Genomic DNA, 21344 nt, shown 5'->3' on the forward strand with positions numbered 1-21344 from the left:
AAATCCCATGGGTTTCAACTAGCATTCAAATTAATAACCTCCTCAGCTCTCTGCTTCCATCCCTTCCTTCCTTCCTGCAACACATTAGCATACAAGACCATTGCCCATGTTAACAATGTCTCCCTCAAACAAGTTGATGGCTTTGGGGCTTTGCATGCTGATGGCATGCACTCTTTTTGCAGGAAACGCAGAGGCGACTAGATCTATTAATTATGGAACCATCGTTAAAGGTGATCATGAACCCTTCTGTGGCCCAAAACATCCATGTGTGAAGACACCTGCAAATAGGTACTCTAGAGGTTGCGAAACTTTTTATAGGTGCCATGGTTGGTGGGATGACCACATATAATCAAGTAATTGACAAAGTCCTAATGCGTCTGGATCGAGAAGAACATGATCTATCATGCTGTCTGTAATATATGCATTTGACTCCGCTCATTAACCTTTTAATATTTATCTCCCCCCCATGTGTATGTCCTCTTCATAATAAAATCAGACGTTAATTTTTATTGTTTTCTCTCTCTGAATCAACATGGAGATTTAGTCACAGTGCTCTCTTTGAATTCTTATTGTGAAGCTGTCTCGTGTTAAGAACTCCATATACAACAAAACAATCCATCTCTTTCTTACTAAATCTCCAACAACCTTTTCTCTTCAAGTTTTGAACTTGTTTTGATTGGATTGAATCAACTCCATGAATTATTAACAAAGACATTAGAATTACTTCTAAACTCACGCTTTTGAGTTTATGAATAGGATAATCAAAGTTTTGAAGGTTTTTTTTATTAGTTTAAAGGTTGGAAAACATAATCCCTGGATTCTTGGAATACCGGTGTTGACCAGAATCCTACAAATAGGAAACAATCTCTGTAATTTCTGGTGTTGACAAGAATTTTAGAAATAGAAAACATTCTCTTTAATTACTGGTGTTGACTTTGTAATTAGTATGAATATTATGTTAGCTAAAAGTTAAGGATCTAGACCCTAAATTAGTCCTAATAAACCTGCATGTATTGCTGTATGTTCTGTACAGAATTATGAATGAAAAAAAAAAACACGTTCTTTCATCTAAATCTTTGTGGTATCAGAGCCAGGTTCCAAATCTGAAACCTAGGCTATCTCCAAGAGTTTTTGAACTTCTTCCTAAGCTCTCTCTGGTTTTTTTTTCTCAACCCAACATCATTTCTGAAATCTCTTCTTCTTCCGTTTGCAATCACAACCTACAACCAATAACTCCTCCTACAGAACACCATCCACTTAAAATCACCAACATTAAATTGAATGGTGTTAATTTTCTTCGCTGGTCCCTTTCTGTCCAGATGAATATCCGTGACAGGGGAAAACTAGGATACTTGAATGTAGAAAAAATAAAACCGGCAGAGACAGATGCACAGTATGCATTCTGGGATGCCGAAAACTCCATGGTAATGTCTTGGTTAGTTAACTCCATGGAAGAAGAGATTGCTGCCAACTATTTAGGCTATTCTACCGCTAAGGAGATGTGGGAAAGCCTTAGACGGATGTATTCAGATCTGAATAATCAGTCACAAATTTATGAGCTCCAGTTGAAAATCAATGAAGCCAAATAGGGGATAGATTCTGTCACTAGGTACATCGCTAGCCGCAAACAGTTGTGGCAGGATCTGGATATGTTCTATGAACAAAAGTGGAAAGATCCTGCTGATGGAGCATATTTCCAACGGCTAACAGAAAACAACAGGATATTTAAGTTTTTGGCTGGTTTAAATATTGACTTTGATGAGTTGAAGAGTCGAGTTATTGGTAGTCAGCCATAACCTCCTCTGAATGAAGTCTTCGCGGAAGTAAGAAGGGAAGAAAGAAGAAGATTGGTTATGTTGGGAAAAAAGGACGATGAATCTGAACCTGTTGAAAAATCTGCTTTGATTGCCTCCCAAGATTCAAGGGCCAAGAGTTGAGGATAAACCCAAGGTACGGTGTGATCACTGTAACATACCATGACACACTAGGGAAACCTGTTGGAAGCTCCATGGCAAGCCTGCCAATTGCAAACCCCGAGGAAAAAAATTCATAACAGTCTGTACCCACTGCTTACTCCGCAGAACAGACCCTTCTCAACAAGGAACAAGTTGAACAGCTACTGAAATTAATTCCACCCAGATCCGGGTCCAACACATCAACTTCTATGTAAAACCCGAGAATATAATTCTACAAAAAAATAGAGATGGTTAAATGTGTGAAGAAAATCAAATAAATTAAATTGCTAGGAGAGGTTTTTTTTAAAAAAAAAGAAAGAAAGGAAAGAGGTATAATCAAATTATAAAAAGAAAGAAAAGAATAGGCCAAAGTATAATTAAAAGAGAAAGAGACTATAAATACTCCATTTTCTCCTTTATGTGGCCCGACATAATTGAGAGAGAAAAAGGGGAAAGATTTCAGATTTTTCCTTCACCAAACTAAAAAGAAAAACACCTAAATTGTTAAGCCTACACAAGTTTTAGATTACTAGGTAGAAAAAACACCTTGGGCAAAGAATTAACAAGAAGTAAACTGAAGAAATTGTGAAGGGAAAAGAGGGGAGGACCCAGCAGCATGTAAGGAAAAAGGGAGTTAAAAAATCTTTAATCAAATCAAATTTTAAACCCAAATTTCCTCCAGCTAAGAAGTTCTAAACCAATTGTGAAAACCAATTTAAATTCAGCTAAGAATTGTGCACCAATTTAAAGTTTGAAAAATTAGGGTTCTTAAATGAAATTTAAGGGAAATGCAAAAATGATTGAAGTTAAGTTAATTAGAGTAGTATAGGTTGCTTTAAACATGAAATCATGCAAAAATATTAAAGCAAAACCTGTGGCCAAAAGGACAAGAGAGGTCGGCCATGGTGGGTTAAAGGGGAAGATAACATATTCTGATTTTTGCTTAATGAGAACCTTCTGATATATTGCCATAATGTGAACAATGATTAAATGAGTTAAATAAGTACATGAAAAGAGGAAGGGAACCCTTGGTCCCCTTAGGCCAAGTTTCGGCCAAGACTAAATTAAGGATGGGGAAAAGGTGTTTTGGGATGCCATATGTAGATGAATGAATTGGATGTAATAAGAAGTTTACTAATGGGAAAAAGTATGAAAACTTGATAATATGAATCTTCAAAAATCAAATACATGTGTTATATAATGTGAAAAACAAAATTTATTAACCACGAGTATAGCTTACAATTTGGCTTAAGAAGAATCATGAAAATGTAGGAAAAACATAGAAATAATTGTCGTGGAAGAAAAAGGAAAATGGGGATAATGGAAAGTTCATCTAAAAACCGTCGATGAAAACTGGATAGATTTATCATCTTGATTATAGAGAGGATTCAAGCCTAATAATAATAAAATTCAGGGAAGGTTTCTTCATAGAAGTTATAGCTAGGGATGTTAGCTTTCTAATGAATCTGACATCGCTTAATTTGAGGTTCTAGAACTCCAGATATAGGTAAATATCCGAAAAGAGATCGAGCTGCCACCTCTGCCAGCATATTCAACAAATTGGCAAAACGAGAAATTTAGGCGTGTTAGGGGCAGAATTAGATTTCTTCCACTCAGAAAATGTGCAGTGCTTTGTCTTAGGGTTCAAAAGAAAATAAGTCGTGTTCGAAACCAAATTTGTGATGATAGTTATAATGTAATAAAAAACAATGATCTTAAGGGATATAATAGAAAATGCAATTGTAAAGGAAGCAATTATTAAAGAGAAGTCAACATTGTCGTTATTATTTTTATTTTTGTTACGAGAAATGTAACTTGAGTAAGAAATGACATGGTATACCTGTGGATTCAGGAGAGACCGTAGGAGGGGCACAACAACAACAATAAGGGAGCGCGGACCGAACTTTTGTAGCAGGTGAGTGTTCTATACCTACACTTTTTACATAACGTTGATTTTGCCAACTTGTTTAATTCTTGGTCTTTATATCCATTGGCGAAACCTAAAAGAGAAAGGATAAAGAGAAATAGATGAGAAAGTAAAATGGATTTGAGTACTTGATTGATTTAAGAAAATGAGTTATATTTATGGACTTCGTTGATGATTGTTCCTCAAACTTGATTAGCCAGTCTCGGATGTGGAGACTAATGATGTTAGTAAGGTTTACTAACATCGGCATGATCATCCCTGAAAATGAAGGATATTAAACTTGATTAACTATTTGGGTGAGAATAGTTAATGATATCGACTTGTGACGTTGATATCGGCAATCACATGAAACTTGATTAGCTATTTCTGAAGTGAAAACTAATGATGTCAAGAATCTTAACATTGGCATTTCCAAAAATATTCCAAGGTATTATGGAAAGATTAATCTGATTGACTATTCCGAGTTGAAAATAGTCAATGACATCAATTGGTAGCGTTGATGTCATCACTCACAACGAACTTGATTAGTCGGTCTGATATGGGCAACTAAATTCATTAGTGTTGGCATTCCCTTCCAGGGTTTGGGGGAGAAGTGTTAATGAAATTGGGATCGACATCCTGAAGGAATTATTCCTTTGGCTTTAAAGAGATGGATATTGATTGGAAATTGTGGAATAAAATGGGAGGAGGAAATTATTTGGTGATTTCCAAAACAATGAATTTAAAAGCATTAGACATGAATTGTAAGGACTTATAATAGTACATAACCTTGCATATTTATTTATATTTCGCTTGATCTTTCTTCTTTTACAATATTGTTGCCTTGATATAATTATTTTTCAAATATATTATGTTGTTGCCGGTCTTTCATCCACAACAAGAGTAGTGCCTTAGATTTTATATTTTGTGTTATTTAAAATTAAATGGATGTTGATGTATTTTATATTCAAGAACTATAGGACTTGAAGCTTATCTTCCATTGGCAGCAAATGGTCTGTCAACTTTCAGACCACGTCACTTTAAAACCAGTTCTACATGTCCCTAACCTCTCCTGCAACTTACTATCTGTGAGTAAACTGCCCATTGATTCTACCTGTTCTGTTGTGTTTTATCCTAATAAATCTGAGTTTCAGGACCTTAGCTTGGGGAGAATGATTGGCAGTGCTAAGATGCAAGATGGACTCTACTATTTTGAGGACAATCTAAGTAGTAACAACTCTATTCTAGTCTTAGGTTGTAATGTTAGTTCTCTCCCTGTAGGAACCCAGATTATGATGTGGCATTTTAGACTAGGGCACTCATGTTATCCATGGAAGTCCCAAAATACCTCTGGTGAGAGGTAGTCCTCACTGCTGCCTATTTGATAAATAAGGTTCCAACTCGAGTCTTAAATCATGACACTCTGATGAACTACTTTCGAAAATGATTTCCTACTAATCGATTAAGTGCAAATCTGCCATTAAAGGTTTGCGGTTGCATTGTGTTTTCTCGATCAAAGTTGGATGCAAGGGCTGAAAAATGTGTCTTTGTTGAGTATGCTCCTCACCAAAAGGGATATAAATGCTTCAATCCCAGTAATAGAAAGGTTTTTGTCAGTATGAATGTTGTCTTTTGTGAAAATAAACTGTTTCTTGAAAAACATCTTCATGGGGAGACTCAAAGAGAAGATGTTGGGATTTTTTGGGATAATTTTGTGGTATTACCCAATATCTAATTTCCTAATGAATCCTTGAGTACATAGAATAGGAAAGATTCTGTTTTTGTTAAGGAAATTAATTCTCATAAGGATTCTCAAAGGGTTGACTCCAACTTAAATAAAGCAACTAGTCAAAGAGTTGAATTTGATTTCGAGTCAAATAAGGAAATAAATAACCACGAGAGATTGTCTCAAACGGAGTTTTTTTGAAAAAGAAACAACATTAGATTTTGAACAACTTAATTCTACTTTACTACCACATCATCCTCGTATTGATATAGAGGGAGAAACATTACATGATAAGGACCCAAATTTAGGTAAATATCCTACCGCAGAACTGCAGGTTTACAGACAGAAGAAACCTCTTCTTAGTAGAGTTCATTCACATCACGCATCAGACCAATCTCAACTCCTCAGGCCTGATCCGGACTTACATCAAATCCTCCAGGTAAAACTTCTGACACCAATCTCTCTCTTCCTACTACATCTATTCCTAAACCTGTCAAGCAATTCCGTCTGCAGAATTCCCATTCTAGAATTTCAAAAAATGGTCTCCAGCAACTATTTCGCTTGATGGAGTTGAAGAAAGATGGAAATAGTGGCTACAAGAGACCTGTGGATTTTAGTTCAGATTATAAGGGTGACTTGATGAGAATTTGACACCAGAAATGGAAACACTGCAGAGTGCTATCTGCCTTGTTCATTCTGCTGCTACGGTGTGCTTGATAGTGTGCATGGTGTGGATACTTTGAGTTCTGAATATGATTTCTTGTCAAGCATTTGGTGTGTCCAAGTTTCTTTGTTAGATCTTAGAGTCCATTTGTTTTATTTCCTGCGTACCCAAAAAAAAAAACACAACAGGAAGATTTTAAAAAACTCGGGACCTCTTGGAAAGTAATACCTGGCCAAATATGATGTGCCAGTTGTCTATATTCTCGTCTCATCATCATCAAATCTTCTTGTTTCTTTCATACTTGACTTCTTTCCTTCTTTTCTGCACCTTCCAGAAGTTAATTAGCCCTTGAGCCTCAAGCTGGCCTTAATTGCCAGAAATAGCATCTGCATTCATCCTTTAACAATTCAGGGATGTTCATTCGGTTGGCTACTTTAGCAATCTACCAAATGTTTGCTTCTCGGTGCCTTCGCCAGCTGATAATTACACAGTTTTTTTAACAGAAAACTAGCCCAGCTCCATAGCAGTTTGGAATGACGCAGAGCAGCAGTATTTTTATCATCCACAACGTAGGATGGAGGTAACAGGATAAGTAGTAAAGGCCAACTAATATGCCTTATTATAGGCAAATCCATGCATGTATAAATCCCATGGGTTTCAACTAGCATTCAAATTAATAACCTCCTCAGCTCTCTGCTTCCATCCCTTCCTTCCTTCCTTCCTGCAACACATTAGCATACAAGACCATTGCCCTTGTTAACAATGTCTCCCTCAAACAAGTTGATGGCTTTGGGGCTTTGCATGCTGATGGCATGCACTCTTTTTGCAGGAAATGCAGAGGCGACTAGAGATATTAATTATGGAGCTATCGTTAAAGGTGATCACGAACCCTTCTGTGGCCCAAAACATCCATGCGTGAAGACACCTGCAAATGGGTACCATAGAGGTTGCGAAACAATTAATAAGTGCCGTGGTGGGAGGAATGACAACATATAATCAAGTAATTGACAAAGTCCTAATGCGTCTGGATCGAGAAGAACATGATCTATCATGTTGTCAGGAATATATGCATTTGACTCCGCTCATTAACCTTTTAATATGTATCTCCACCCCATGTGTATGTCCTCTTCATAATAAAATCAGACGTTAATTTTTATTGTTATCTCTCTCTCAATCAACATGGAGATTTTTATTCTTTGAATTCTTATTGAGAAGCTGTCTCGTGTTAAGAGTTAAGAACTCCATGGACAACAAAACAATCCATCTCTTTCTTACTAAATCTCGAACAGTCTTTTCTCTTCAAGTCAGCAGAGAAATTAGCATCGCCATGAGGAGAAATAAGAGGCAAAGCCCATAAACCTTGAATTTGCTCATATCTACTAACTACAGTTCTTAGAGGGTCATCACTAGATCGATATGCTACACAACACCAGGTTTGATTACTTCCTAGAAATCCCAAGCACGATGTTCCATTAACGTCCTCCACTCTAAAAAAAAATGCATGGCCTTATTTCTCCAATATTGCCATATAGATCTAGCTAGGGACCTTTCAGAATCATAGAGCAAGCCTGATCCATTCCTGCAAACAGTATATCCAGGTTTGAATATTGATTTTGATGAGTTGAAGGGTCGAGTTATTGGTAGTCAGCCACTACCTCCTCTGAATGAAGTCTTCGCGGAAGTCAGAAGGGAAGAGAGAAGAAGATTAGTTAGGTTGGGAAAAAAGGACGCCGAATCTGCACCTGTTGAAAAATCTGCTTCGATTGCCTCCCAAGAGGTGTCTGCCTACAAGATTCAAGGGCCAAGAGTTGAGGATAAATTAACCTAAGGTATGGTGTAACATCCCAACTTTCAGGACCACACATCAATCATATAATGGGCAAAACATGGTAATTGTTTTTTTGAAACTGGATTCATACAAGATTTATTGAAATTTCAGAGTCTTTTCTATATTTATATTAAGAGGTCTTAAGTTATCAACTAGTACACTTCTATTAATCATTATTCCATGCCCTGATTCATCTTTTTCTTGATTTTCTTATTTTCTCATTTGTATGCTGAGCCTCTAGGACTTTATCTTGAAGTATAGATTAATTTTTTAGCCGAGCTAGTAGTTACCCCTCGAGGCCCACACTTAACTGTAGACCCATCTTCTTCAATTCTACTAGACTCCCTTGTTCTTTAATCCCCGTATTACAAACCACTGCTTTTTCTTTTCGGCTCAAGGCATCCGCTACTATATTAATAGTCTTTTACGAGGATAATAGTCAATCACGCGATCATAATCATTTATTAACTCCACACATCTCCTATGTTGTATATTTAACTCCTTTTACGACATTAAATATTTCAAATTTTTATGGTCAGTAAAGATCTGAACCAGCGATTCATTTAGATAATGTCTCCATACCTAGCTAACTCTACTGTCCTAGGAGAAAAAAGATTTAATGGGAAAAATTAGAGAAAAAAGATTTAATGGGAAAAAATAGAATATATATATATATATTAGTTAATAAAATTATAGTTTAGATTGATTGTAAGCCCAAAAATCAACACTCTCAAGCATCGGATAAATGGGAGCCCTGTCGATTAAAGTCATGACAAAATGCCAAATATATGTATCATTGCGCTGCAGTGACATTTCAGCATAAATCAAGTTTAAAATTTAAGACATGCTGGAATTGTAATGTTTTGAATTAAATAAGTTAGGAAAAGGCTACAAAGCTCTTTGTGGCAGGAGAGTATAAATAAATAAGGGTATAATAGTAATTTAATAATAGTTGATAAATATAAATAGACAGGAAAAAAAAAAGAAGAAACCTGCAAAATTTTGAGAGAGAGAGAGTCTGCAGGAGTGAAGGGAGAAATAAGAAGAAGAAGAGAAAAGACGAAAAGATAAGGGAAATAAAAGGAGTTGAAGGAAAATAAGTTAAAAGGGTAAGATTTATGCTTTAATGTGTATAATATGTTTTCTTTAGCTTTAAATTTAGGTTTTGATGAATGTTAGGGTTTTAAAAATTTGTGTTTTGGGTTTAATTGATGAATTAAATTGATTGTTATGGGTTAATTGTTGTGGGTATTTGATTATTTGGATGATTTTGAGAGATTGAATTGAAAGATGATGATTTTGAGTTATGATTTTGTTTGAATGATGAAATTGTGTTAGAAATTTGGAGAGAACAGTAGGTTTCTGTTAAAATTCTGGGTTGGAGGTTGAAGATGATGAAAATTCAATTTGGTCCCTCAATTTTGGAACATTACAGTTTAGTCCCCAAACTTTGAAAAATTTACAGAATGGTCCTTGGAGCATATTCCGAGATTCTGAACAGAATAACATATGAATTATGGGCAGAATTACTGTATAGATATGAAAATTTAACACTTTCAATGTGGTCCTTCAATTTGACAAAAATTACAATTTGACCCTAAAAATTTGGTAAAATTCCAGAATGGTCCTTGGAGTATAATGAGATGATCTGGACAGAAATGAGGACTAATTATGGTCAGAATTTCAGTATAGTAATGGATTTATGATATTTTTAGTTTGGTCCTTCAATTTGACAAAACTTACAATTTGACCCTAAAAAATTGGTAAAATTCCATAATGGTCCTTGGAGTATAATGAGATGATCTGGACAGAAATGAGGACTACTTATGGTCAGAATTTCAGTATAGTAATGGATTTATGATATTTTTAGTTTGGTCCTTCAATTTGACAAAAATTACAATTTGACCCTTAAAATATGATAAATTACAGATTAGTTCCTAGCTGTAATATTTAGCTTGTGCAGATTGGTTTGATGAATAATTGAGGGTTATTTAGTGAATTATTATGAATTTTATTATTTGTTTTATTATGAATTAGATTTTGAAAAAACCGTTAGATTCTGGGTTTTTAGAAAAATAACTAGTTTAGTCTAAATATATATAGGGTTATGGAATATACCCTTAGATAAGTGTATTAAATAGGTTTTATATTCCTTTGAGTTATTTTTGAATATGCCTCCTTTGTATTTTAGATAATCCTGATATTCTACCGGCGAGACGTCAGTAGGATTTTCTTCGGTATTTGCTTTTGACTTCTGTTTGCTTTCAAGTCAGGTGAGTGGATAATTTTTCATATGCATGAGAAATATTATAAATATTTTATTTGTTAATATGAATTGGATCATGCTTCTTGATAATATATATGTTGATTATTATCCTTGTTATGATAAAGCATGATCAATTGTTGAATTTGAATTCTTGATATGAACCAGTATATATTTTGAATTGACTTCTGAATTGATAGCTCCTCATTTGATTGATGTCATGAGTTGAGCATAGAGATATGAATATGTCTGTTTGATTATGATTATAAACCTATGGTATGTCAGTCAGAATACCCATGCTAACAGGGTAGTGTTAGTCTTTGTGCACATCGTATCTGAATCCTAGTTGGTCGGGGGAGTCACCAACCTGTGTGGACTGATCATCCTACAGTACAGAGCCTCATGCTCATTGCATTTTGATTTTCTGACGAGTTTTACCATATGATCTTCTTGTTATGGCCTATTTGAGAAACTTTTCTATAAGAACCTAGAGTAATACTTGTATATATATTTCTCATTGCTATATTACCTCGTGTATGTATATTGAACGTTATCTACTCACTGAGTTGTTGAACTCACCATCTCATTATTTATTCTCTTCAAGCTTATAGCTTGATAGCAGGTTATTTTGTTGGACCTTCAGAACCTGCTCTTTGGTTGTACTTTGTACCTTTTCCTTTATGTCTAGTTAGTGCTCCAAAACTATGAAATTATATTAACTCTTGTATTAAGACAATTAAATTATATTATGAAGTTAGTTTTGTTATTAGTGTTGCGTTGAACTCTGATTGAGTTATTTAATAGATAAGTTTGTATGTAAGTTTGGGTTCGTATAGGTATGGAACTTTAGAGGAGAACCTTGCCTATGTGCCGGTCATGGATACGGGATTCAGGTCGTGACAGAAATATATTTCTGAGTCTTAACAATGCAGCTCTTCGATATTTGCTTGAGATTGTCAAAAGTTCAATGATCCGAACTTTTGGAATGTACTGTCTTATTAGATTGTTGACGATTTCATTTTTATATGATCTTTCGAATCTTATTCTTTCGTTTCAACCAGAAACGATGTTAAAAATCCCAAGCAATGTTCATGTTCTTGGCCTAATAATTTCTTTTGGTATACATAATTTTTCCTATGGTTTTTGCCAGGCTTCATTTTGTCAACCATTAGTGATTTGCACAAGACTCTCCTAGCACACCTTAAATTCTTCCAATTGAAAGCTCAGGATGCTCTGTTACTATTGTCTTGCATCCATATATATATATATTTATATATACAGACACACACATATATCTGTTGATGACTGTTGCCCATCTTGTGCTGAAGCAGTAGGAGCATACAAGGCAACAAAGCAAAGCAAGATTCAGGAGCTGTCTTTTGTACGTTTCAATTATCTTTAAACAGTTTTCCTACTAATCGATAACACTCAAATATCCAAATAAAAAGAAGCTTCTCCCTTTCTTTCCTTTGTCGAAAAATTCTGTCTGCAGAATTCCCATTTCTAGAATTTCAAAAAATGGTCTCCAGCAACTATTTCTCTTGATGGTGTTGAAGAAAAATGGAAATAGTGGCTACAAGAGACCTGTGGATTTTAGTTCAGATTATCAGGGTGACTTGATGAGAATTTGACACCAGAAATGGAAACGCTGCAGAGTGCTATCTGCCTTGTTCATTCTGCTGCAACGGTGTGCTTGATAGTGTGGTGTGGATGCTTCGATTTCTGAATATGATTTCTTGTCAAGCATTTGGTGGTCCAAGTTTCTTTATTAGATCTCAGAGTCTATTTGGTTTATTTCCTGCGTACCCAAAAAAAAAAAAACTCAAACAGCAAGATTTTCAAAAACTCAGGACCTATTGGAAAGTATACCTGGCCAAATATTATGTGCCAGTTGTCTATATTCTCGTCTCATCATCATCAAATCTTCTTGTTTCTTTCATACTTGACTTCTTTTCTGCACCTTCCAGAAGTTAATTAGCCCTTGAGCCTCAAGCTGGCCTTAATTGCCAGAAATAGCATCTGCATTCATCCTTTAACAATTCAGGGATGTTCATTCGGTTGGCTACTTTAGCAATCTACCAAATGTTTGCTTCTCGGTGTCTTTGCCAGCTGATAATTACAGAGTTTTTTTTAACAGAAAACTAGCCCAGCTACACAGCTGTTTGGAATGACGCAGACCTCAAGTATTTTTATCATCCACAACGTAGGATGAAGGTAACAGGATGAGTTGTAAAGGCCAACCAATATGCCTTATTTTAGGCAAATCCATGCATGCATAAATCCCATGGGTTTCAACTAGCATTCAAAGTAATAACTTCCTCAGCTCTCTGCTTCCATCCCTTCCTTCCTTCCTGGAACACATTAGGATACAAGACCATTAATGCCCTTGTTAACAATGTCTCCCTCAAACAAGTTGATGGCTTTGGGGCTTTGCATGCTGATGGCATGCACTCTTTTTGCAGGAAACGCAGAGGCGACTAGAGATATTAATTATGGAGCTATCGTTAAAGGTGATCATGAACCCTTCTGTGGCCCAAAACATCCATGTGTGAAGACACCTGCAAATAGGTACTCTAGAGGTTGCGAAACTTTTTATAGGTGCCATGGTTGGTGGGATGACCACATATAATCAAGTAATTGACAAAGTCCTAATGCGTCTGGATCGAGAAGAACATGATCTATCATGCTGTCTGTAATATATGCATTTGACTCCTCTCATGAACCTTTTAATAGGTATCTGCACCCCATGTGTATGCCCTCTTCATAATAAAATCAGACGTTAATTTTTATTGTTATCTCTCTCTGAATCAACATGGAGATTTAGTCACAGTGCTCTCTTTGAATTCTTATTGCGAAGCTGTCTCGTGTTAAGAACTCCATATACAGCAAAACAATCCATCTCTTTCTTACTAAATCTCCAACAACCTTTTCTCTTCAAGTTTTGAACTTGTTTTGATTGGATTGAATCAACTTCATGAATTATTAACAAAGACATTAGAATTACTTCTAAACTCACGCTTTTGAGTTTATGAATAGGATAATCAAAGTTTTGAAGTTTTTTTTAATAGTTTAAAGGTTGGAAAACATAATCCCTGGATTCTTGGAATACCGGTGTTGACCAGAATCCTACAAATAGGAAACAATCTCTGTAATTTCCGGTGTTGACTTTGTAATTAGTATGAATATTTTTTTAGCTAAGAGTTAAGGATCTAGACCCTAAATTAGTCCTAATTAGCCTGTATGAATTGGTGTACGTTCTGTACAGAATTATCAATGAAATGAAAAAAAAAACACACTTTCTTTAATCTAAAACTTTATTAAGATTTTGGATTGTTATAGTTATCATAAGCTAATTGTTAAATAAAAAAAACTTCAAACAAGAGAATCATTCCGTACCATTTAATTAATCAAAAGCATATAAACCTCTTACAAGTTATAACCTACTTGAAGGCATCAATTCCAACCTGTTCTCTTCCGCTTTCTCTTGCCCCCTGCTGATCGATGGCTTGGTCCTTTCCATGTTAAGAAAACATCTGCATACAGTTTGATGACCAGGCATCGACTGAAACTAGGCTTTCCACGTAATTATGAGCGTCGAAGTATATAAAATCTTCATATGTGGAAACCACACTTGATTCTTGGGTCGAGGGATCATACAATTGCAAAATGTCATAAAATAATTCGGTAGAATAATCACTTAATATGATTTCTTTATCATTCCGAAACCCCAGAGGTATCATAGTCATAATTTTGGGCAGAGGTCTACACACGAATAGTTTTGTCCAGCAGTACTCATTCTTCATCGATGTCCATATCTCAAGCTCGAAAGTTGTTTCTTCATCCCTGTAAACGCCCAAAGCAAGTAATTCTTTGTACTCCATAAGGTTCAAGTTTCTGCCACAAGCATTATCATAAGGTAGACCATCTTCAATCTTTGAGAAGACATCATTAACCATATTGAATTTGAGAATAGATGGTACCTTCCGAGGTTCCCTTAATGTGCCTTGAACAATGTTCTCCTCCTCTCGGAAAATCAAATCATACCACATTCCCTGAACCACCACAGAAATCTTAGGACTGAGATAACTTCGGCTGGCAGTAACTCCCTCGACTTCTTTCCAAGAATCTGTGCTCAATGTGTAAACCAAAGCTTTGAGATTGAGATGGCCATCGAACGATGCATCATCAATTATAAGCAATTTGTAATCACTTGTTTCAGGAACAAAACCAAACCCAAAAGTACGAGGAGTGTAATGACCTAGTGTTGGGGGAAAGAGCAGAAGCCGATGTTTTCTTGTTGCTAGATTCCATAAAAAATAATCAACATTATGTGTGTTTTTGACATAAACACATAATAAACCATTACTAGAACCAATGCCGCGACACTTGACAACATTATTCATCAGCGACGATGGTAGGTTTCGATGCTCAGGTTTACCTTTTGCATCAGCTTCAAGCACTGATATGCCATAATTTTCTCCGAACCAAGTGTTTGTAAGCATGATAGAGTGTTTTGGACGATGTTTGCAGTGTGTGAGAATAAAGTCGGAGCTTGTAATCAGAGCCAGCCAGCGTTTACATACAACCTGGAATCGAAGTAAGGATTGCACTGGCAATCTTAACAGAGTTTCTCTAATCATATCTTCAGGTAGACAGGATCCGGCAGCCATGCTTGCTGGTGTAGCCTAACTCTTGATTTCTCTTTATGTTTTGGAAAACTGATTATTAAAGAGAGAGAGAGAAGGGTCGCTTGAAGAAGGAAACTATGCAGCTGCTATTTTGTGTTAAGGCTGTTTTTAGGGTTTTTTCTTTCTCTTTTTATTTACTGAGAATTGAGGAAAATAAATATTCTCCGTGTTAAATTAAAAAAGGAAAATTATTTTAAAATAAACTCATTCACCTAGCTATCAAATGAAGGTATCTCAATATGATACAATTCGATATAGGTTGAACGTAATATTATTATGCTATTATAAAGTTTGTATTTGACAAAAAAAAAAAAAAAAACAGAATATCCTTCATATTATTACCACAATTTAATTAAATATATAACAGAATTATGAGCATGTAGTCTTCATACAAAACAAATATTTGTTAAAGTAAAAAAAAAAAAAAAAGAGGAAAAAATTCCCAAGGGTAAATCCCAGTTCTGGGAAGGGTTGATAAATAAACAGGGGCAAAGTCACATTGAGGGGCAACTGCCCCCTTAATTTTATTTTATTTTTAATAATTTTTATATTAAAATATTAATATAATAGCTTAAGTCATATTTTGCAAAAGAAAAACAGACAATGTATTAATGTATTGTGCTGCGATTGTCTGTAATCTCTCCTCGCAAAGCTCAAATTAAATAGAAAATTTTATCTTTGAATTCATCAAAAAATGCTTCTGGTGTTTGAATTATAAGCCGACTATCTCAAATCTTTCTTTTATTTTTGTTTAACAGATAGAGAAAAAAAGGGATATATGATGATTTTATTCTATAGCAAAATGAAAACTAATCAACACATATAAAAAAGGAAACTGAAAATATTCAGAGAGTCAGAGAAAACTTTTTGTTGTTTCTTCTATGGTTTGTGATTATACCATCAAAACTATCTATATTTGATACTTTGATTTAGCTCCTCTATAATATCAAAGCTTCGCGGACATTCAAGGTTAAAATCTCAAGGGATTACAAACCTACATCATTTCTGTTATGAATTGTTTAATAATATCATTGACATGTAGCTTAATAAGTTGGATGATTGTTTCACTCAGACGAGTACAAAGTTACTTCTTAGTGTGACATGTTTAAACTCAAATGACTTTTTCTCTACTTTCAACAAAGAAAAGCTTATTTACCTTACTATTTTTTTATCCCAATGAATTCTTTATAGTGGACTTTATGGTACTTGTTGACCAACTTAATACGTATATTGTTGATCTATGCAATGATGATGAGTTCTCTGATATTAAAGGTATTGTTAGTCTTACGAAAAAAATAGTAAAAACAAAGAATTTGTTATTTTTGTTGGTATATTGCTTATCAAATTGTCATTACTTTTACAGTTGCAACTACTACAATGGAAAAAGTTTTTTCTGCCTTGCATATTAACAAGAGTACATTACGAAATAGGATGAGAGATAAGTAAATGAATGACAATTTGGTTGTATACATTGAGAAAAATATCTTCGATAAAATTAATAATAAAATCATTATAAAACGGTTTTAAAATATAAAAACTCGAAGAGAACAATTTAGTATATATATTTCAAATTAATTTTTCTATATAACAGATGTCTATATAATATATAATATTAAATATTTGTTAATAATTTATTCTCTCAATTAAAAAATTCCCCAATGCATATGAATAGCTTTGCCCAACTCTCATTCTTCATTGTCCATAGCTCAAGATCGAAAATGGGTTCTTGTCCTTGAATATCATCATAAAAAGCACTCCTTTGTATACCATGAGCTTCAATTGGAGCTTCATCACAAGGGCTGCTTTTATTTTATTTTGAGAGGGTGTTTAAAAGTAAAATAATAGTTATTTTTTAAAATTTAAAAACTTATTTTTAATATCAACAAATCAAAACGATTCAAAAACATAAAAAATTAAATTTTTAAAAAACATAATTTCAACAACAATCCCTATCCGTCACTTAGTAAACAAGTAATTATATAACTTTTTCCACAATTAATGGAAATGATAGAAAATTAAATTCTGTACTTGCATTTTTTACATGAGGACCAACTGAAGAAGGGATTTATTAAGTGGTATAACAATCAGGGTAACTGAAATTTTCTTTCAGTAACGATTTTTTGGTGGATGATCTTTTGGAAGCTCCTGAACCGGAACTCCACATGTTGTAGAGACTTCTACCACCAGCCATTCCCTTGCAAAATAGCATATATCACCCACTATTCCGGGACTGTCTCGGATGTTGGACTTGACTCGCTGTCCGATGGTGTGGATCACAACTAGACACCTGCTTCAGGAAGTCGGATGGGAATCCACACCATCGGCCATATTGTCAAGTCCAACGATCACTCATCCGAGCCAGTCATGAAACACGTCCCAAATCTTAAAACATAATATATCATAGACCCTTCACGCTTTTGCAGCTAATTCATAATTGGTAGCAAGCAGGAAAGAAAATGCAAAATTGTTTATGAATCAGTAATATCCAAAATACATCACTTGCAAAGTTTCAACTTTTTAAAAAACAATGCCACCACAGATTTAGGATAAGGCTTCGTAGCAAGACAAGTAGGAATGTTTTCTGGCTGTTCAATCCAGAGTTTATGAGCAATACCTCCAGCTTTGAGCTTCTCTGACAAGTTCAAGATTTGAGGTTCTCCTTTCACCTCCAGAGTAACCTGGCATAAAAAAGGAGAGACAGATCCTAGGTCATAACTGATAATCCTCATAAACTTTCAAAGTTGAGAGTTTTATGTATCAAATATTGATGTCCCCAGTTCTCATTGATACCCTTTAAACATAAATCTCCATTTCTCAATGTGAACAAATCCAAGGCACAAGGCAAACTGGCATCATACAATCTCCAGCAATACAAATCAAGGCATACATATCCAGCTAAAACACGTCCTCAAAGGCAATGCAAGTTATTAGGAGGCAGCCAACCTGAGACATCATAGGCCTTGTTGATGCAAACCAGGACATGAGACAACAATATCAAATGCTAAATACAAGAATCAACATAAACACTTCGAATAATGCTTCATAAATAAAACTTTGAATTTTACACGAACAACCTCAATGGCAAGAGTAGGAATTCTAAATCATTTATTTGATGTGTCTACTCATGTAAGATTCAATAACTTTTATACCTTATAATTATCTTAATCCGAACATTTTGACCACCTTCCTTGCTGGATATTTCCACTACATAAGCCATAAATCTCCTCTAACCTCTAATTTGATAATGTTGTCACCAAAATATCCAATTTATCTACTAAGACTGAATAATACATAATCCATCATGGCATTCATCTTTTTCTACCATTTCCAAGTTGAGAAATTTATGAAAAATCAAAAAGGAAAAAAAAACCATGAAGGAAAATTGAAAAAGAAATTACCTTATGCATAGAATCGATATTTTCAGGGCTACAATACTGAAGAGTATGAGGATCCTCCTTGTGTGACCAAATGGCCGAAACAGAGGCATGGCATCCCTGTGTCACCACACTCCCCATCGGCCACGTGTCTATTAGGTCTCTCCTTAACACCACATACTGCACCAACACCTCATCTGAGTTCCCTGCTTTCTTTTCTTCGTTTTGTGGATTGGGTTCTAAATCTGTGGTGGACTGACTCATGGAGCTCGACGCGAGTTGGGTTAGTGACCGAGTTGTGACGCGGAAGGGGAAGGAGAGGTCACGAGCCCTAATTTTGGATCTTGAAGGTGTGAGGTGACGGAGGGAGGGGGTGAAACGACGTGGTGAAAGAAGTGTGGCCATTGGGTGATATTATGACAGCAGGTAGTACCAAATCGCTGTGATGCTTTGTGAGAGATGATTACATCTGGCTCCGAAGACGTTGGAGTATGATTATGGGCTTATGATTACATCTGGCTCTGAAGACGTTGGAGTATGATTATGGGCTTATGATTACATCTGGCTCTGAAGACGTTGGAGTATGATTATGGGCTTATGGGCTTATGGGCTTATGATTACATCTGGCTCCTAAGACGTTGGAGTATGACTATATGATTACATCTGGCTCCGAAGACGTTGGAGTATGATTATGGGCTTATGATTACATCTGGCTCTGAAGACGTTGGAGTATGATTATGGGCTTATGGGCTTCTGGCCTTATGATTACATCTGGCTCCGAAGACGTTGGAGTATAATTATTTTTTTAATAGGGAGCACAGTTAATGCACTAATTAAACAGATGCTTAATGGGCACAACTCCTCTTCTTTAGCATTATTATCCTAATCTGAGTTTTCAGAAAGAAAATGTTTTGCTAGAAGCTAGAAGAAAACATGAGAAGCATCATCATCCACACAATACGAAAAACCCGAAAGATAAGCTTGATCAATCTAGGGAGAGAGAGTCGCAGAATTACATGCATTGCTATTACATTAGAAACACTAAATTATTGGATTTTTCTTATTTCCTAATTTAATTCTTCCTGCTCTCTCTATATAACCCGTAAATCCTTCCTCTCTTCTCATCTAGAAATAATTACCATCCTTCTCTGTCAACTTTTTTGGAGATTTTGTTTCATTTCTGTATCAATGGCGCCTGCTCTTTTGCTAAAACCGTCATGTTTGATCTTTATTTTACTAACTGTAGCATCAAGCATGCAACCTTATATCCTCGTAGCTGCATCAGTTCCTTGTTATTTCATATTTGGCGATTCCTTGGTTGATAGTGGCAATAATAATGGACTCTCTACAAGTGCAAAAGTCAATTATCCACCTTACGGGATTGATTTTCCTGCTGGCCCAACAGGAAGGTTCACTAATGGAAAAACCGTAGCAGATATAATCAGTATGCTTTGCCTGTCTCTGTTACCATTTTGCATATATATATGTGGTTTACAGGTATATGGCGCTAATATTTTTCTACGTTTTTCTCCTGTAAATAATGTTCAGCCGAGCTTTTGGGTTTGAAAGATTATATTCAACCGTTTGCCACAGCTACAGAATCAGAAATAATCAATGGTGTGAATTATGCATCTGGCTCCTCAGGAATTCGTGATGAGGCTGGACGTAATTTGGTAATAAACATTTTTTTCTTATTGGAGAAGGGTTATATGTACTAATCGATGAACATATGATATATTATCTTTGCAGGGTACTCATGTTGGCTTCAATCAGCAATTAAAGAACCACCAGATTACAATATCAAGCTTGACTAAAATTCTAAAAGATTCAACTGCAGCTCACCTTAATCAATGCCTATATACTGTTGGAATGGGCAGCAATGATTATATAAACGACTACTTTCTGCCTGGCTCCGCAACGAGTACTCAGTATACTCCTGATCAGTTTGCAGGTGTTCTTATCGATCAATATTCTAAGCAAATCAGGGTGAGCTTTCCTAAGTTTTCAGTATTTTTTTTTTTTTACAACATTCTGATTCATCGTCAAATTTGACACCCGTATCTTTACTGTTTCTCTAGAGGTTGCACGATGCTGGAGCCAGAAAGATCGCCTTGTTTGGTTTAGGAGCAATTAGCTGCACTCCAAATTCAATTGTTTTATTTGGCAAGAATGGTACATGTGCAGAGAGCATTACTGGTGCAGTTCAGCTTTTTAATGTCAGGCTAAAATCTCTTGTTGATCAACTCAATAAAGAATTAACCGATTCGAAAGTTATTTATATCAATTCAATTGGAACGTTAAGAAGATATCCTACTAAGCTTGGTACGTGGTCGAGAATCTCCAATCTTGTTGCTTTTGTTACTGTTAGCCATTGATTCCTATGCAAATCCTAAGCTCTGTGACTCGCAGGTTTCAAGGTCTTCAAATCTAGCTGCTGTCAAGTTAACAATGCTGGTCTCTGTAATCCAAGCTCAACAGCATGTCCTAATAGAAACGAGTTCATATTCTGGGATGGTTTCCATCCTACAGAGGCTATGAATAAACTTACAGCAGCAAGGGCGTTCCATGCTGCTGACCCTTCTGATGCTTATCCGTTTGGTATCAGCCAGCTAATTCTTTAGTATTTTGTGAGGATGTAGTTCGTTTATTATATGCTATGAGGTCAGAAGCGGCAAACTGATAGTTATATTATGCTATTAAATGCTCAAGATTTTGTATCTGCACCATCTAATTAGCAGTCCAAAATCTCTGTGGACTACAAACTTAGATAATTGTATACTTATTTAATTTTTCATTATTATTTAATATAAAGTACTTTTTATTTTATGATCGTTTTGACCATCATCATCCCCTAATGGAATGCCTTTGGTCCCAAATTTCATCCAAGATGAAAAGGATCTCATATTCCACATTCTTCAGTCTAGTATGCAACCGCCTTGC

General features: G+C 35.4%; 3 protein-coding genes and 1 long non-coding RNA gene across 10 annotated transcripts; 2 read left to right on the forward strand and 2 right to left on the reverse strand.

The window, feature by feature from the left end:
• Positions 1-9045: 9045 nt before the first annotated feature.
• On the forward strand, positions 9046-12943 carry LOC133674254 (uncharacterized). 7 transcript variants are annotated; one of them, XR_009835179.1, is made up of 5 exons: positions 9046-9188; positions 10271-10352; positions 11671-11723; positions 12480-12556; positions 12805-12943. It is a non-coding gene; the product is annotated as an uncharacterized LOC133674254 (long non-coding RNA). The 7 variants fall into 7 exon arrangements; XR_009835181.1 differs by having other exon boundaries at positions 11677-11723; XR_009835177.1 differs by having other exon boundaries at positions 9048-9188; positions 11674-11723.
• A 631-nt stretch (positions 12944-13574) lies between these two features.
• LOC133673776 (F-box protein At3g22700-like) lies at positions 13575-15110 on the reverse strand. The gene has a single exon (XM_062094664.1). It carries the CDS (start codon positions 15010-15012, stop codon positions 13864-13866), a length of 1149 nt encoding a protein of 382 aa, XP_061950648.1. The 5' UTR covers positions 15013-15110; the 3' UTR covers positions 13575-13863.
• Positions 15111-17477: 2367 nt separating this feature from the next.
• LOC133674172 (uncharacterized) lies at positions 17478-18855 on the reverse strand. The gene is made up of 2 exons (XM_062095182.1): positions 18429-18855; positions 17478-17708 (listed from the first exon to the last, which is right to left on the reverse strand). The coding sequence occupies exons 1-2, from the start codon at positions 18807-18809 to the stop codon at positions 17526-17528; spliced, it is 564 nt and encodes a 187-aa protein (XP_061951166.1). The 5' UTR covers positions 18810-18855; the 3' UTR covers positions 17478-17525.
• Positions 18856-19302: 447 nt separating this feature from the next.
• Positions 19303-21230, forward strand: LOC133673765 (GDSL esterase/lipase At1g29670-like). The gene is made up of 5 exons (XM_062094657.1): positions 19303-19848; positions 19953-20077; positions 20154-20390; positions 20483-20726; positions 20814-21230. Exons 1-5 carry the CDS (start codon positions 19593-19595, stop codon positions 21023-21025), a joined length of 1074 nt encoding a protein of 357 aa, XP_061950641.1. The 5' UTR covers positions 19303-19592; the 3' UTR covers positions 21026-21230.
• Positions 21231-21344: the final 114 nt, after the last annotated feature.

The sequence above is a fragment of the Populus nigra genome, chromosome 15, assembly GCF_951802175.1.
Source record: "Populus nigra chromosome 15, ddPopNigr1.1, whole genome shotgun sequence".
Lineage (NCBI taxonomy): Eukaryota > Viridiplantae > Streptophyta > Magnoliopsida > Malpighiales > Salicaceae > Populus > Populus nigra.

Excerpts from the sequence above, each read along its gene's own strand:
- LOC133674172 (XM_062095182.1), bottom strand. The coding sequence starts at position 18,809 with ATGGCCACACTTCTTTCACCACGTCGTTTCACCCCCTCCCTCCGTCAC. Across the intron at positions 17,709-18,428 it reads ATATCGATTCTATGCATAAG|GTTACTCTGGAGGTGAAAGG; the intron begins GTAATTTCTTTT and ends TTTTTATGCCAG.
- LOC133673776 (XM_062094664.1), bottom strand. The coding sequence starts at position 15,012 with ATGGCTGCCGGATCCTGTCTACCTGAAGATATGATTAGAGAAACTCTG.
- LOC133673765 (XM_062094657.1), top strand. The coding sequence starts at position 19,593 with ATGGCGCCTGCTCTTTTGCTAAAACCGTCATGTTTGATCTTTATTTTA. Across the intron at positions 20,078-20,153 it reads ATGAGGCTGGACGTAATTTG|GGTACTCATGTTGGCTTCAA; the intron begins GTAATAAACATT and ends TTATCTTTGCAG. Across the intron at positions 20,391-20,482 it reads AATATTCTAAGCAAATCAGG|AGGTTGCACGATGCTGGAGC; the intron begins GTGAGCTTTCCT and ends CTGTTTCTCTAG.